Here is a 17,631-nt window from a genome sequence, read left to right on the forward strand (position 1 = left end):
TAATCTGCACACTATTACTGATATTGCACATGTTAAATCTTTGCTTATTTTATACTTTTCAATATTTTCTTAAATGTACAAAGGAGAAAAATTGATAAGAATATTATGTTTTGGAAAATGCTGCCACAGGGGAGCTGTGATGTTCAAGCTGGAAAGTTTTCATACTGTGCATGAGAGTACTTCTACCCAAGCTACAGCTGTTTTCATCTCTCTCTTAATGGACAATTTAAGACCTGAAAGTCAAAGATTACATAAAAGTGAAGATTTAGATTATATACTGTCCTTTACACATAAGGAAAAAGGAGCTGGGAAAGCAACAGCAGATACTGCAGATTCAGGAGTCAGTTTAGGGCTCATCCTCACAGTTTTTCTGGAAGTCAATTTATCAAAAGCTGTTTGAACGTTCAATTCAGATTGCTATTCATCCACCATTTTGCTAAACGCTTTTTTTTTTTTTTGGAGAACGGTTTAAATCCCATCATCTTGCTGTGGGACAGATTCTGTTACCATCACTGACACTGAGTAATACCTTTTGTGAGTAGTCCCACTGATTCTAACGGGGTATTTTCTGGAGTAAGTTACTACTCGACATGAATAAGAGCGACAGAATTGGATACTGCAAGATTCAGCACCATCAGTCCTTTGTTATGCATATGCTATATATTAGATGTTAACTAATACTATATTCGGCTTTTCCTATGTGGAGAAGGGGTTAATAAAGTATTAAATAAAACTTATCAAACAAAGAACACTAGGCTAAAGGGAGTCAAGGGAATTCCTATGTCTGTATTTTATTTAAAATCTATTTGGACATGAATAATTTATTTAACAAACTACAGTATTTGCTTTGTTTTTAGAAGTTAAGAGTTTTTATTACCTGTGATAAGTACTGGATGTTTATTCATTAAAAGAAGGCTTGTTAGAAAAGAATAGCAAATTGTATCCATATTGGGTATAAGCTTTAGAGTATCTCCTCTTCCAGAGTTCACGTCTTTATTACTCCCAGATCTCAGGGAATCAGAAAATGATGTAGTCTCTGAATTAAAAAATAGATTGTTTACTTATAATTTCTGTTTTTTTAATCATTGTATTGATTAAGGAACTCACAAAATTATGTTGTTTTCCGCCCATGCTGCCTCCATATTGAACACATTCTTTTCATTCCTCCTTCCCAATACAATTCAGATAATGCTGCCTTCTTCCTGCTACTGAATTAATTTACACTGGGCTCTACATCTCTGCAGGGGTCCATTGTTGCTGCCACCCAAAAGGTCCTCAGCTGTGCCCCCTCTAAGGGAGGGAGCTGAACTGCTCAAGAGCTGATGGTTACTTTTGGGGGTAAGAAGGAGAAGGAGAAGGAGAGAGGAGGAGGGGCTGCTCTTCACAAACTGGGAGGGAGAAAGAGAAGCAGCTGAGCTTGAAGCCTGCTGTGCTTCCTTCTGCTCTTCCTGTGAGAAATGTGGTTGGCCCAGCTGTTCAAGGATACATGTAAGTGACAAGAGAATTTGCCTCATTTTCTTTTAATGCTCTGCTTGACTGGCCAGTTGGTGTCTTGCTATGAATTAGTCTTTGAAAGAAATCCCTTGCTATGGATGTCAGTGTGTCTGATCCTAAACAATATAAATACTGGTAATCATGTCACCATGTTGGGGAAGCAGGTCTACAGGTTCCATGTGAGTGTCATTCATTGTCATTGTCAGAGTTATTGTCGGAAGTCTTGCAGCACACTCTGAAAATGGTCTGGCTTGAACTAGTCTCATCTCCTTTGATGGGTCATTCCACAGTTCAAGCACTTTCACATAAAAAAACACCTTATCTATAAAACTCAAGAATGTCCCTGGGATTTTGTCAGTTGTGTTGTTCTACAGGATAACAGCTGCCTCAGTGGGTCAAGAATGGAGAAACAGAAGTTACTTGTAACCAGTTTTTTGAGACAGACTGCATATTCATACTCTGTGGGGACAGCCTAGATCAGGGGTAGGCAACCTTTCAGAAGTGGTGTGCCGAGTCTTCATTTATTCACTTTAATTTAAGGTTTCACGTGCCAGTAATACATTTTAACGTTTTTTAGAAGGTCTCTCTCTATAAGTCTATATATTATATAACTAAGCTATTGTTGTATGTAAAGTAAACAAGGTTTTCAAAATGTTTAAGAAGCTTCATTTAAAATTAAATTAAAATGCTGATCTTACGCCGTCGGCCCGCTCAGCCCGCTGCCAGCCTGGGGTTCCGTTCACCTAGGCCGGCAGCAGGCTGAGCGGGGCCTGCGGCTGGGACCCTGGCTGGCAAGGGGCTGGCAGCCAGAACTCCAGACCGGCAGCGGGCTGAGCGGTGCCGATGGCTGGGACCCCAGACCAGCAGTGGGCTGAGCAGCTCAGCCCACTGCCACTCAGCCCGCTGCCGCTCTGGGGTTCTGTCCTCCGGCTCCTGCCAGCCAGGGTTCTGGCTGCCGGCCCCGCTCACCCCGCTGCCAGTCTGGGATCCCAGCCCTGTCCACGTAGAGCGGGTACCTACCTTCTCCCTGGTTCTAGCCCATTGTCTTCCTCTCTCTCTGCACTGAGCTGAGGGTGGGAGTGCACTGAGCACAGGGCTGGGGGTGAAGGAGCAGGCTGGGGGTTGGGGTGTAGGGTCTGGCCAGGAGCTAGAATGAGGGAGGGGGCTCAGGGTTGAGGCAGGAGGTTTGGGTGTGGAGTGCTTAGCTGGGCAGCTCCCATTTGGTGCGAGACATGCAGGTAGGAATGTGGGGGGGGATATAGGAGCTCCCGTTTGGTGCTCACGGTGGGGGTGAGAATGTCGGGGGTGCAAGAGTCAGGGCATGGGGTGTGGGGGGTGGGGCTGGGTATGTGTGGGGGGTGCTGGAGTCAAGGCTGGGGTCATGGAGGGATGCAGGGGTCAGGGCAGAGGGCTGGTAGTGTGTGAGGAGCATGCAGGAGTCAGGGCACAGGGGGGCTGGGTATATGTGGGGGGTGCTGGAGTCAGGGCTGGGTGTGTGGGGGGTGCTGGAGTCAGGGCAGAGGTTTGGGGGCATGTGTGGGGGGTGCTGGAGTCAGGGCTGGGGTCGTGAGGGGTTGCAGGGGTCAGGGAAGGAGGCTGGGGTGTATGAGGGGTGCAGAGATCAGGGCAGAGGGCTGGGTATGTGTGAGGGGGTGCAGGGGTCAGGGCAGAGAGCTAGGGGTATGGGCTGGGGTCATGTGGGTGCTCCCAGCCACCTGCCCAGAGCGGCTCACGGCAGGGGGCTGGAGGGGATATGCCCTGATTCCACCCCCCTTCCCCAAGGCCCAGTCCCCACGTCTTCTCCGCCTCCTCCCTGGAGCAGCGAGCGCGCTGTGGCTCCGCTTCTGCCCGTCCCTAGCAAGGGCCATCAGCTGATCAGCAGCAGGGAGGGAGAGGAGGGGTAGGCACCCAGAACGGTGTGGGGAGCAGGGAGCTTGCCTGTCCTGCAGCAGCAGCCGGCAGGACCAAGCTTCTTCATCCTACCCCCGCACGGGGCCGGGGGAAGAAGAGTGGGCCAGGGCGGGCAGGATTTTTAATGGCACACTGCTGCCTGCCGGGGTCCCGGCCTGGGCTTGGTAGTGGGTGCTGAGTGGGGCCAGCGGCTGGGACCCGGCAGGCAGCCACGTGCCATTAAAAATTGGCTGGCGTGCCGTCTTTGGCATGTGCGCCATAGATTGCCGACCCCTGGCCTAGATGATTAAAACTTCTCATAGCAATATCATTAGAGTGCTCATGTGCCCCCTCCTGCTCTTCCCCTTAGAGTTCCTGAATGTTCTGAGGATAAAGCTATAAAAAGGGGCATAGCATCTGCTATTCCCTGAGTTTCTTCCACTGCCACTGCAGTGATTATATTAGGACTCGGAGGAAGAGAGAAAGGTGGGTGGGGAGTGCGTATATGCAGAGTCAACCCTGAAAAACTCATCACAAGTAAGAAGTCTTCACCTCTTTTTGAGTGTTCTCTGCATATTCCCTCTCTTTGGCTAGTTTGGAAAGTAGTACCCCATCAATGGGTGGTGGGACTTCGTGTCCTAATTAAATGTAGATTCAAGCATTGCCCTACCAAACTGAGCATCTGATTTGAACAGTAGGGCCCAGATTTTTAAAGGTATTTAAGCATTGCTGCACTTCTGTAGGTAGAAGGCCAAGGCTCAACAGATAATCCAGAAAGTAGAGTTTCCTGTTCTCTCTGGATACATGGGGCTTCTGACAGAAGACAGATAAGTGGATGACCTGGTTCAGATGGAATCCTAAGATTACTTTTGGAATGAATTTAGGATGTTACCTGAAGGAAACCGTATCCTTATGAAACACCACACAGGGAGGGTTCGCCATAAGGGGCTCTGCTTACCTACTCTTCGGCTGAGGTGATTGCAACCAGAAAAGCAACTTTCATTGGTAGATGAGTGAAGTAACATCAGGCTAAAGGTTTGAATGGGGAATTCATTAATGCTGACAGGATGAGAATTGAGGTTACATATTGGGGTAGGTTTCAGCATCAGAAGAAAGATTCGGACAAGTCCCTTCAGAAACCTTCCTGTAGTTAGATGAGCAAAGTCTCATGGTTCTCCAGAAGATGAAAGACACTAATAGCCACCACATGCTCTTGCAAGGAGCTGAGAGACAACCCCACTGTTTTCCAGGGAGAGGAGGTAGTCCAGAATAATAGGGATCTAGAACTGTCTGGGGATAGCCTATGATGCTAATTGTGTGGAGAATTTCTTCCATTTTCCTTTATAGCATTTTCTCATGGAGTCTTTTCCACTATTCTTAAGGATGGATTGTACAACCTCTGAGTATGACCTCTCTAAATTTGTCATCCATCCAAATACCAAGACACTATATGGAGAAATGCTGAATTGGGAGGGGTGATCTTGCCTCTGGCCTGGGTCAATAGGTCTGGTAAGAGCTGAATGAAGATGCACAGATGCAAGGCCTTCTGGAGAATGCTGGTGAACCTGAAGTGCCTCGGCCACACAGGAGCCAGTGACACTTTGTCTTGCTTGATCTTCCTTAGTAAGAGAGGTATAGGCAGGAATGTGTACTTTAGTGGTTCCAACCATTGTACTAGAAATGTACACAAAAGTGGAGTTTTGGCCCCAGGCTGCTTAGGAGCAGTAGGCTGGGCATTTCTTGCTCTTGTGAGATGCAAAGAGAACTCATGGTAGGAGTCCTCACTGAATAATGCTCCAAACCGCTGAGTCACATACTTCCCACTCATTGTTTTTGGAGAAATGTCTGCTGAGGCTGTCTGCCAGAGCGCTCTGCATCTCTAGAAGGTGCACTACCAAGGTGGTCGCCTAGGGGGAGATACAACAATTCCATAGATTGACAGCCTTTATGTAAAGAAGGGTGGACCTTGCTCCTTCCTGTTTGTTGATATAATAAACAGTTTGCCACATTGTCCAACATAACCTAAACATGCAGGGATGGATGGACAGAACCGTTGCAAGCTTTGGGCACTTTGTGCAACCTAGTAGGGAGGAGTATGTAATTAACCTTTTTGTGGGTGGTGGATGATGAAGAGAACCACTACACACACACTATCTTCATGTTTTCCCGCCTAGGTGAGTGCTGTCTAAAGCCTGTGGAGAAGCAAGAACAACTTATCCAGATTGCGCTTGCTTGGCAAATAGATTGTCTGCAACCATGTATGTAGACATCACAGACAAAATCTCGCAAAAGGAGTCACATATATAATGAAGCCATATGGCCTATGACAACAAGACAGGATCGTACTGTTATCTGAGGGCTCAATCCAAGTTGAGAGATGAGATCCTTCATTGCTTGGAACTGGACCTGAGGTAGGAATGCTTTGGCCATGTTTGAATCCAAAGTCACTCCAATAAAGTCTATAGTCTGTGTGGGAGCTAAAGTGGACTTTTCTGCTTTTACTTTTTATTTTTCTGCCTTCACTCCTACAATTGTAGGGATCAGATTAGGGACAGAGTTGCCACATGTACTTCCTGGCATGACTTTCTCACAACCAGTCAGTCTTCTAGGTATAGGAACGTTGATGTGTCCCGATGACGCTGCCACTACTGACAAGTCCTTTGTGAAGACTTGCTGAGCTGTCAAGAGGTGGAAGGGGAGCACTCTGTATTGGTAATGATAATAAACTACAGGAATTTCCTGTGTGCAGGGTGGAGATCTATGTGAAAATAAATATCCTTTTAAATTGAGAGCTGTAAACCAATTACTCCAGTTTAGTGAGGGGATTATAGAGGCCAGAGTGATCATTCCGAATCTCAGGCGAAGGATGAAGACATTAAACTGTTTGAAATCTAGTATGGGCCTCCAGCCTCCTTCTTCTTGGGGATACGGAAATACCTTGAGTAAGATTCTTTTCCCTGGTGTTGGGGTAGTACTGGCTCTATGGCTCCCAGATGGAGCAGGGAGTCTGTCTTAGCATCTCTTGTGAGAGGAGTCCCTAGAGTGGGATAGGGGAGAGGGTTTTAAAGGGGGAATGGACAGGAACTTTATTGTATAACTAGTGGTGATAGTTTCCAGAACCCATTTGTTTGATGTTTTATGGTGCCATGCAGAGGATAAGGTGGCTGTCACCCGGGGTATGGGAATCCGATACAAGTAGATTTGGCAGGCGGACTGGTTTACAGCTCTTGACAATGCTATCAAAAGGCTTACTCAGTGAGAGACTGGGCCCAGAAGGAGAAAAAAGGGGAAAAGTTCTGTTTACTGTGCTGTATTCTTTCGTGTTTTCTAGGAGGCTCATTAGCTTTCTGCTGGTAAAAGGGTTAAGTAGCTGCTGTTGTCAGTGAGACTGAGGCTTAGGGCATTTCATCTGTGGTGCAGGAGGATAGGTACCCAGAGAATTTCCTTTGAAGGACCTCCACAGTTAACTGGACTTTTTGGGAAATCCAGAGGATCAGAGCCACAAAGCCCGTCTCATGACTACAGATGTTGCCACCAAGCACGAGGCTGTATCAGCTGCATCTACTGAAGCCTGGAAGGCAGACCTGGCTATCAATATACCCTCTTCAATGACTATTTGACACTGAAGTTTATGTTCTGGAGGCAGCTAGTTGATGAATTCAGAGACCCTATTATAATTAATAAAAGCATACTTTACCATTAAAGCTTGGTAATTTACTGTGCAGAACTGTAAAGTGTCAGAAATGAAGTTCTTTTTCCTAAAGAGGTCTAGATGTTTGGTATCCCTATCTGTGAGTGCAGATCTGTGTTGGTGTTGCTTGTTCCTTTTGGTGACAGGCTACACCACTAAAGAGTCTGGAGCAGGGTGTGAGAAACCATATTATGCCCTTTTAGGGCATGGCTACACTTGCGGATATAAAGCGCTTTGAGTTAAACCAGCCTTCATAGAGCGCAGTAGGGAAAGCGCTGCAATCTGTCCACACTGACAGCTACAAGCACACTGGCGTGGCCACATTAGCAGCTCTTGCAATGGCCACAGAGAGCAGTGCATTGTGGTAGCTATCCCAGCATGCAAGTGGCTGCAACATGGTTTTCAAATGGGGGTGGGGTGGGGTGGGGTGGAGTGTGACAGGGAGTGTGTTGTGTGTATGTGGGGGGAGAGAGAGTGGGTTTTTGGTGGGGCTGAGAGTATGTCAGCATGCTGTCTTGTAAGTTCAGACAGCAGCAGGCCCCCCTCTCCTCCCGCCTCTCTCTCTCACACACAGAATTCCACAGTAATGGTTGCTTTACTGTCCTTGGTGCAAAGTCACCAGTTTGTAAATGGTCACCAGTTTGTCTTGGAGCAGATAAGCATGCCAGCTGTCAGAAATGGAGTTTTCAAAGGGCATATCTGCATTCCTACAGCAAGTTCAAAACAATGAGAAGAGTGGCCATTTGACTTAAGGGGATTATGGGATGTTTCCAGAGGCTGATCAGAGTGCAATAATGCAACACCTCGTTCACACTGACGCCCAGGTGTTCAGCCAAGGCTCAACAAGTGTTAATCTTCTCGCCAAGGTGGAGTACCAGGAGTGCTCTAGCCGTGGAGTCAGAGCACTCTACGTGCCTTGCCAGTGTTGACAGGTAGTGAGCTAGGGCGCTTTAATGTGCTCTAACTCACAAGTGTAGCCAAGCCCTTAGATAGTACAAAATACTTCTTCTCCATTCCTTTTGGAGTGGGAGCATACGTGGATGGAGTATGCCAGACCATTTTGGCTGGTTCTAAGATAGCCTCATAGATTGGCAATGCCACCTTACTACGATCTAAGCTCTGGAGAATATCCAGTAATTTATGATATCCTGTATTTCTTCCATGGGGATCTAGAGTGATTTTTCTAAGATGATCTTAGTGTTGTCTGTAGTTGTCTGCTGGTGACAGTGAGGCTGATGAGACCTATTCACTTGGTGAGGTTGATAATAACTCTGCAGTCAGATTCTCTCTCTTCCTTGGAGTGTTCCTGAGTGGGTTGGGGTTCTTCCCCAGGTGGGGATATATGCCTTGACTCTTGTTCTGTATTCAGGATCTCTCATATAAGGATCCCAGGAACTCCAATAAATCCACTGAGAGGGATCACAGAGGTAATGATAGGAGATAACGGTCCCTCCGAGGAACTGGGTAGCCTCTCCTGTGGGAGTGGGAAGGTGCCCATTAAATCTTAGAGCCTCTGTTGGGGCTGACTTCCCATCTTGATAAAACCCGTGAAGCTTTCCCACTGACCCCAGATTCATTAGAAGAGTACAAATCCTCTGTGTGGATGGGCAGGACCATCAGTACTGGTGGTGGTCTTATTATGGCTCAGCTAGTAGATGGCATTAGTGAATGACGAACCAATGGTGTGGGCAAGGACCAGATCTGACAATACTGGCAACTCTGAGTTTGCACAGATTGTAGGGTCCTCTGGGATAGTGTATCTGACCCTTATTGCTGGGGGACAAACAGGACAAACCCTTGGCGGTGCTGGTGGTGCCAGTTTTGGGTGAACGGCAGTTCTTGGTATCAACAACTCCTCCTCCATGCAAGTTGGTACCATTGGTGGAGGAGGCATCCACTTGCTCCTTTCACTTACTGGTATGGAGAATAGTTTCACTCCTTCAGCGGTTGAAATTCCTCAGGGAATTTTTGGTTCTCAGAGCTGAGAAACTGGTACCCTGGCTCCTTGTGAGCTCCTGACACACATGTAACAGAGCATAGAGTATCACCTGAATCAGAAGGGGTCTGGGAAGAAGTCCTTTTCTTAAATGAGGACTTAGAGAGGGATTTCTCACATTTATTGTTGTGAGAGAGTTTACCCTTACCCTAGTCATGTTTGCTTTGTTTGCTAGTGTCCTTAACTTTGCTCTCAGCAGTTCTGGAGCTGTAGACAACCGTGCTCCAATGGGGCACTTCTTGACACTTCTGCCTGATGTATGAGGGGGTCTGATGGGTTGGATCAAGGCCTCATTGAGCAATCCATCAGGAATCTTCTAAATCTGAAATTATGGGATTTGTCGGTTCAGTGAAGGAAGGAGCAGCAGATATTACACATAGAGGGGATGTGAGCTTCCCCAAGGAAATACAGTCAAGTGGTTGTCACTGACCAGGAAGGTCTGGGGGCAGATTACACAGATCTTGAATCCTGGGGTCTTGGGCATACTAGGTACTCTGTACAGGGGAGTGAGAGAGAGGGCAGGGATCCCAGATCTCTGGCTCCTAAACCTATCTCTAACCCTAGAATAAACTTATATAAAAGAGCAGGCCAAATTATTTACAACTGCTTACACTAAGATAAAGAATGCTAGCTAAAGCTGTGGATACTAGACAAGTTCTGTCTCAGGCCACAGGTGGTAAAAAGGAAATAGAGAAGTCGTAGGTCTGCACCACTCTTTATATCCTTGGTTTGGAACATGAGGAGTAGAAGGGCACAGGTGCAGACCAAAGGACTCTGCTAGTGAACAATCTTCAGGTCTCAGGCATATGAAGTGCATGTGCACCTTGACTGAATACATATAGGGACCATAACTTGAAGGAGAACGCTGTTGGCTATCTCAGCACAGACATTAAGAAATGGATGATTACAAAAAACTGAACTATCCTCTCATCCATGCAGGTGGTATCTCCAAGTCAAATTTGAGATATGCTCAATGAACACCCAGAGGATAGTTTATCCCATCACTCACAATACTGTACTTGTTCTGAGGATAAACAGAGGACTCCAATCTACAGTGGTGTGAATCTTTCATTTTTGTAAGCATTATATTTAAAGGGAAAAAAGATCCTCCCATAATAAAGTAGATAATACAGTACTAAAGATTTTTGCTGAGGAATCTTACCTTGCTGAATTAGAAACTGAGTGGTAGGAACTAAGTCTGTCCATGGTGCAAAGTCACCAGTTTGTAAATCCACAAAATACTCAAAGATAACCCTGTCTCCAGCTGGGAACTGAATGCCTGTGAAGTTGGAATCAGATACTGAAGCAGATAGACAAATCCTCAGCTGGTGCACATTAGAATTTGATGTCAAAGCGTTATGACAATTTATACCAGCTGAGGATCTTCCCCAGAGAAATTAGAGATTTCATATTGTTCAACTGCCTCTTTAAGTGTTCAGAGTAACAGCCATGTTAGTCTGTATTCGCAAAAAGAAAAGGAGTACTTGTGGCACCTTAGAGACTAACCAATTTATTTGAGCATGAGCTTTCGTGAGCTACAGCTCACTTTATCGGATGCATACTGTGGAAATTGCAGAATATCATTATTATATACACAGACACCATGAAACAATACCTCCTCCCACCCCACTCTCCTGCTGGTAATCACTTTAGATAAGCTATTACCAGCAGGAGAGTGGGGTGGGAGGAGGTATTGTGTCATGGTGTCTGTGTATATAATAATGATATTCTGCAATTTCCACAGTATGCATCCGATGAAGTGAGCTGTAGCTCACGAAAGCTCATGCTCAAATAAATTGGTTAGTCTCTAAGGTGCCACAAGTACTCCTTTTCTCTTTAAGTGTGGTGCTGTAAAGCTAAACAACTGAACAGTAGTCAATATAGCTTATTTCTCAAAGAAATGAAATGTGTACATATATTTCTAGATTTTTAAAAAACACTTTAAACATCTCTCCTTCTTATCACTCATTGCAAGGTCAAAAATACATTTTGATTATCAATAAGGGTATGCCACACTGAAAAAAAACCCATGGCAGTGAGTCTCAGAGCCTTGTCAACTGCCCTGGGCTCATGCTATGGGACTAAAATACCAGTGTAGACGTGCTTGCTCAAGCTACAGCCTGCACTCTGAAACTGGGCAAGAGAGGTGGGTCTCAGAGCCTGGGCTTCACCCCAAGTGGGCATGTCTACACTGCTATTTTTAGCCCCATAGTGCAAGTCCTGCAAAACAAAGTCACCAGACTGGGGCACTGATGGTATGTTTATACTGTAATTAAAAACCCGTGGCTGGCCCATGCCAGCTGATTCATGCTCACAGGGCTCAGGCCAAGGGGCCTGATGGTCTAGTGATGGTGTAGACATTTGGGCTTGGGCTGGAGCCCAGGCTTTAGCACCATGTGAGGTGGGAGGGTCCCAGAGCTTGGGCTGCAGCCTGAGCCCAAATGTCTACACCACCATTAAACAACCCCTTATGCCGAGCCCAAGCCAGCTAGCACAGACCAGCCATGGGGGTTTAACTGCAGTGGAGATGTACCCTGCCACAAGTATTTCTTTGCAGCGTAGACACACTCTAAATAAATGATCCTTCTAAATTCAAACTGATTAGCAACTCTGGAACTACACGTATTTTCTGCTGCTTTGTGAACAGTTTTTCAGCAATCAGCCAAAGTGGAAATCATGGCTGGCCTCCCCTGAAAACTTCACCTCTCCCAGTCACAGTATTATTAATGACTGTGACTTTGTCTGAATATGATAATTACACAAATTATTTTTGGGAGAAAATCTGGGACTTTGAAAACAGATAATTATTCAGCTAATTTGATCTTTTTTAGTTTTTAAGTATTATACATTGTAAAAAGTGTACAAAACCATATATATAATATGTGGCTTTTAAGTCCAAACATGAATATTTTTTATTTATAAGATTTGGTTCTAAAAGATGAAAACCTCCAAACTAATTATAATAGAAACACCATAAAATTAATGAATACGACATATAGCAAAACTTACCAATAGGTGATTCTCCTTCAAATATATCACGAACAAAGTTACTGAAACTGCGTGTTACAGTTACAAGAGACTCATCTTGGGTATCTATGCCAATCAGAGACTCTTCCTCATAATCAGCCTCTCGTCTTAAAACTCCTCCAACTACCCAAGTAAATGCAAAGACATACAGTTTCCCTAACAATGATGGCAGTTTGTCAGGATACTTTTCCAAAAACCATTTCTGATCTTCCCTGGAATCAATGAAAAAGAAGTAGGTTCAGTAATATTACAACAGGCTATTACTATTGTAGTCAACTGCTTCATTGCAAGTCATTAACTTGTATGTTATAAATTGTTAATATGCAACAAGTAGGTTTATAAACATAAGGACTGGTAGGGTGACATTTTCAAAAGACATGCATGGTTACTAATAGCCAAGTGGCGTGCAACATATTACACAGTTGTTATGTACCAGATGGTAAATAATTCTGTAGTACTGCTGCCAAGGGTTCTCAAAAAGCCCCAATAAGGCACGATACATTAAGAGCATTACTCCACTTTTCCTAATACAATGGTGCTGTTTCAGTGTGAGACTGTGGTCCCTGGGCCGGAACCTGGAGTAGAGGGTGGGCTAACACAATTCCAAGATACTGTGGCAGAGCGCCAACCTCGTCCCCGTGGGTCCCGCATTTCCAGGCGGTTTATGCTAGCCTCAGAGGCTCACTGCAACCCTCCACATATCCCTTCTCTCTCTAGGGCCAGAGTTACAGTCTACTGAGCCCTTTTCCTCATAAGCCAGCAAGGACGTTGGTGAGAGAACTCCCTCAGTCTCTTTTGTCCCTACAGACTTATTCCAGAACAGTTTAACCTCCTGTCCTGACAGGGGCCTGTCTTCCCCTCCCAGGAGGTGTTTCTGTAGTGGCAGGTTGGGGGGAACCCAAGCCCACCCTCTACTCTGGGTTCCGGCCCAGGGACCCTAATGGCAGCAGCTGTTGGCAGCTGACCTCTCACCGCCAGAGTTGCTACATATCCCTGGGTCACTTCCACACAACTCTCCCGCTTCTCTCTCAACGCCTTTTTCACCCTTACCTTAGGACTCCCTTTCCTGTGGCTTGAGGGTGTCTTCATTACCCAGCCTTTTGGCTGCACTTCCTCTCCTCTGACTCCCTGGCTCTCCTCGGCCTGACTGGAGTGAGCCCTTTTATAGTATCAGAGGGGCCTTAATTAGAGTCAGGTGTTCACATTAGCTTAATGGTCTCACCTGACTCTTTGCAGGTTAATTGGAGTCAGGTGTTCTCATTAGCCTAACGGTTTCAACTGACTCTTTGCGGGCTAACTGGAGTCATGTGTCCACCCTAGCCTGGAGCAGCCCCTGCTCTGGTCAGTCAGGGAAGAGAAAACTGCTTATCCAGTGGCCAGTATATCTGCCTTCTACTACTCTGCTGTACCCAACTGGCCTGGGTCTATCACAGTACGGTAGTTTGGCTGGTGGTCATGAATAAGTTGAGGGACATAGAACACGATCACAAGTTGTGAACTAAATAATTATACTGGAGGAATGCAGTATATATGCAGAGATCAACCTTACTGGGACTCAGGTACAAAATTCAGATCGCTCTCTAAATTCTTGAATTAAAGAAAACTGTAAACAATCATCTAGTTAGTTTCATCCAACATCTCAGTTTGTGCAGTCAGGCAGATATCACTAGCATACACACACTTTGAGGTTGTAGTTTGGAAAAGATTTGACATGCAGACATTAAACAAAGTTAGGGCCAACATAGAACCTTGTGGTAGCCTGGTCTTTAAGATGCAAGGAAGACCAATTTTATTTGCCAACTCCTAATTATCCAATTTGAATTAATACACTGTTTATCAAGGGGTTTCTCTTTTCTTGAAAGAATAATGGCTTATTGTTAACAAATCTAAACCCATTGGCTGACCTTTTCTTTTCTACTGAGGCCTTTGCAATTAGTGCTTTGGCTTCAACTGTTAGTTGAGAGCTGAGGTGCTGGGTCTGGGGCACTTCTGAAGTACCTGCAACAGAGTTTTGACGTTCAACACCTAAAAAAAAGTCAGAAGACATCATTTGACATATGTATGAAATAAGTTTGTAAGATCACACAAACTACAGTTGTACTAATTTTAGTTTTCTAGGCAATCAACTTTGAAACTTCTCATTTGCATTACACATTTTATGGAATGTCAAAAGGCAACTACTTTGAAAATGTTAGATTAACATTGGAACTATGTTTTACCAAAGAATTTTTTATGACTTCGTCATAATTTACTCTAGAAAATAATTCAAATGACTGACTGTAGAGAAGTCCTTTTTGCTTCTACCAACACAGGAATAGAAAAGAATTGTTCTACCTAACAGATGTACACATAAAACATAAACAACATTCTACACACATGAAATCTTTCAGCTTTCTGTTCTTCCTCTGTACCTATAAGTCTGAATGCACTGCTAGGTTACTAGTAACTCCCACAGAATATGCTGCCCTTTGTAGAAAGGGCAGATAAGATGGAGAATCAGAAGACATGGAACATGGGCGACAAGAAGCTCATCTACTTAACTACTTCTGCTTTTAGGAAGCATTACAAGTAGTAACTGTGGAGCTGGTTTTTCCTCTGTAGGAAAACAGGTGGTTAAGACATAGGGGGATGACTGAGCTCATAAATCAGAATCCAGAATGCCAGGCATGAGTTATTCTGAAGATTGCCAATATACTGTGAAGAGTCAGGCCATTAGGAAATCAGAGGTGGTAGCTGAACTTTACCCATTTTAATTTTAGCGGTGTTAGTTACTAGAATAGCATTAACTAGTATCAGATTTTTCTTTACCATACAATTGGTTGTATTATTTTAATTATCTTTTTCTCAGACTGATAGGAGTTCATTTGGATTAACATGAACTGAAGACAAAAAGCTGAATCACAGCATACATAGGTTTCTTTATGAGTAAAATTCACATAGGAGAGTAAGGGCCAAAAATTGCCCCCAGTGTAGCAGAATTGCAACGGAACTACAGAGAGGACACTGGGGGACTCCACACTCCCTGCATGCACCAAAGCAGGGCTCGGTGCCAGTTCCACATACAGACTTGCCATGTGAGGCAAGATGGTGAATTCACTATCACTTGGAGCATTTAAAATAAGAAAAGATATATTTTAAATATATGCTTTAAAAGATATGCTCTATTTCAACTTCTGCAAGAAATTCTATGACCTGTATGTGCAGGGGCTCAGAGGCCTTGAAATCTGTGAGGCTATAACTCAACCTGTTCATTCTGTTCTTTCATGGGCTATGGGGGAGAACGGGATTGCCTGCACTACCCTTAACGTGCTCATAATACTTGCAGTTCTGATTAAGAAAATCTGCAGAAAATCCTGCTTCCCCCTCCCCCAAAGCACAGTTGATATATTCTGTCCCCACTTTCTTCTGAGTCATCAGAAGTTGGCCACAGCAGAAGACAGGGTACTGGATGAGGTGGAGCAGTGTTCTGAAATGGTAGTTAATTCTCTTTCTAAATGCCTTACTGGTGTGTCTTCATCAAATGCTTATGAGCATACTGATCACCAGATATGGGACTGGGAAGGAATTTTCTCCCAGGTCAGATTGGCAAGGGCCTTGGGTTTCTTCTACCTTCCTCTGTAGCACATGGCATGGTTTGCCTACTGGGATTATCTTGGCATGTCTCACCTAATCATTTCCCTGCCACTGCAGGCACCTTGGGCACTGGTGGCACCTTGTTCTTTGACTGTGGCACACAAAAGTTTATTTAGACCAAAGCATTTCAGTCCTAGGGAAACTGAAGTCTTTGGTCTTAATAGACGGGTGTCTCGGTGAAATATGATGGCCTGTGACATACAGAAGGTCTGACTAGATAATCTGATGGTCCCTTCTGGCCTGAAACTCTATAAAACTATGAAATATACTAATATTATTCTCTGTATTTCCTAGGGACTGTAACATCCAACATATTGTATGTTGCACCAAACTTGTATTATTTACCAATTACATATCTGTTAGAATTTTATTAAATTATTGAAATAATATAAAAACCTAATCTTTGGTTTCCAAAAAGATAATAGAACAAAAAAAAATGTCTACATCATTTCAAATACAACATATGTTTTTATATATATTAATCTAAACAGAATTTTAGAAGTATTTATATTTTAACTCTTCACCCAAACCAAACTAAAAAGGAACAATGTGAAATATTTACAGCTTATTAGAAATAAGTATGGAAAGAAAATACTTTTAAACAGAGGAAAGTGGAAATAGGGTCCCAATTCTGTACTCATTCTGAGTGATACTTCACTATACAAATAGTTGCAATGATTTCTGTGTAATTATTTCAAGAATAATATACTTTTCTACATGAGCAAAGGTGGTCGAATCAGGCCTTAAGTGACAAAATTAAGGATGCTTACTTACCTGTTACTACTGGAGGGTCTTCGAGATGTGTGGTCCCTATTTGTATTCTACACATGGGTTTTCATGCACACCATGCACCTGAATCCAGAGATTTTTAGTAAGCAGCGTCAATTGATCTTCTAATGCTCTGAACCAGGAGTACAAGGGGCAGCGCAGACCAACGCCTCTCCAATTCCTTCTACTGAAAATCTAGTTATCATCTGCAGCAGGGGGGGATGGAAGGTGTGGAATACAGATAGGGACCACATATCTTGAAGAACCTCCAGTAGTAACAAGTAAATAATCTCCCCTTCTTCTTCAAGTGATGGTCACTATGTGAATTCCACATGTGGGAAATTAGTAGGCAGTAGTCAAACAGGAGGTGGATGAGAAGATGCAGATGTAATGACTGTCTGTACTATTGCTGTCCCTACACTTATATCAGCAATAGAAGACTGCACCAAAGCGTAATGTCTTGTAAAGGTATGTAAGGAGCTCCAGATAGCTGCAGTACATATTTCCAGTAAAGGCAAGTCTTGCAGAGACACTGTAGAAATTACTTGCACTCTGGTGGAATGGCCCCTCACCCCCTCTGTGGAGGAAATAAGAGCTAATTGGAAACAAACAGTGTTGCAACCCAAGATCCATTTAGAGTCTCTCTGACCTCTTGAGTTCTCTGCTATGGCAATAAAAAGGCTAAGTGTCTTTCTAGTTGCTTTTGTTCTCTGTAGATAAAAGGCTAGTGCTCATCAGACGTCTAGAGCGTGAAGCCTCCTTGCCACATCAGAGGCGCATGGTTCTAGAAAAAAAATGTTGGTAAGTGGATGGTTTGACTGATTTGAAACTCTGAAATTATTTTAGGGATGAATTTTGGGTGTAGTTGAAGAGAGATCTTCTCTTTATGAAAGGCAATCTGTGGTGGATTTGCCATGAGTGCTCCCAGCTTGATCACCTTTCTGGCAACTTTTATCGAGAAATGGGACATAGAGCATGAGGCTAATGATTCGAAAGGAGGTTTGGTGAGAGTCAAAAGAATGAGGTGGAGTTCCTTCACCACTGGTGGAAAGGATCTAATAAGTCCCTTCAAGAATCTAGTCATCGCAGGATGAATGAAGATAGTGTGGTCTTTGGTAGGAGAATGAAAAGC

General features: G+C 44.3%; 1 protein-coding gene across 1 annotated transcript in view; it reads right to left on the minus strand.

Annotated features, from left to right (window-relative positions):
• DNAH14 (dynein axonemal heavy chain 14) overlaps positions 1-17,631 on the minus strand; it is a 514,964-nt gene that overhangs the window by 189,013 nt on the left and 308,320 nt on the right. The window contains exons 43-46 of the mRNA XM_043543588.1: positions 14,003-14,123; positions 12,081-12,310; positions 10,234-10,350; positions 878-1,036 (exon numbers count right to left, since the gene is read on the minus strand). Of these exons, the coding sequence (XP_043399523.1) occupies positions 878-1,036; positions 10,234-10,350; positions 12,081-12,310; positions 14,003-14,123 (627 nt within the window). The remainder of the gene's footprint in view (positions 1-877; positions 1,037-10,233; positions 10,351-12,080; positions 12,311-14,002; positions 14,124-17,631) is intronic.

Source organism: Chelonia mydas, chromosome 3 (assembly GCF_015237465.2).
Source record: "Chelonia mydas isolate rCheMyd1 chromosome 3, rCheMyd1.pri.v2, whole genome shotgun sequence".
NCBI lineage: Eukaryota > Metazoa > Chordata > Testudines > Cheloniidae > Chelonia > Chelonia mydas.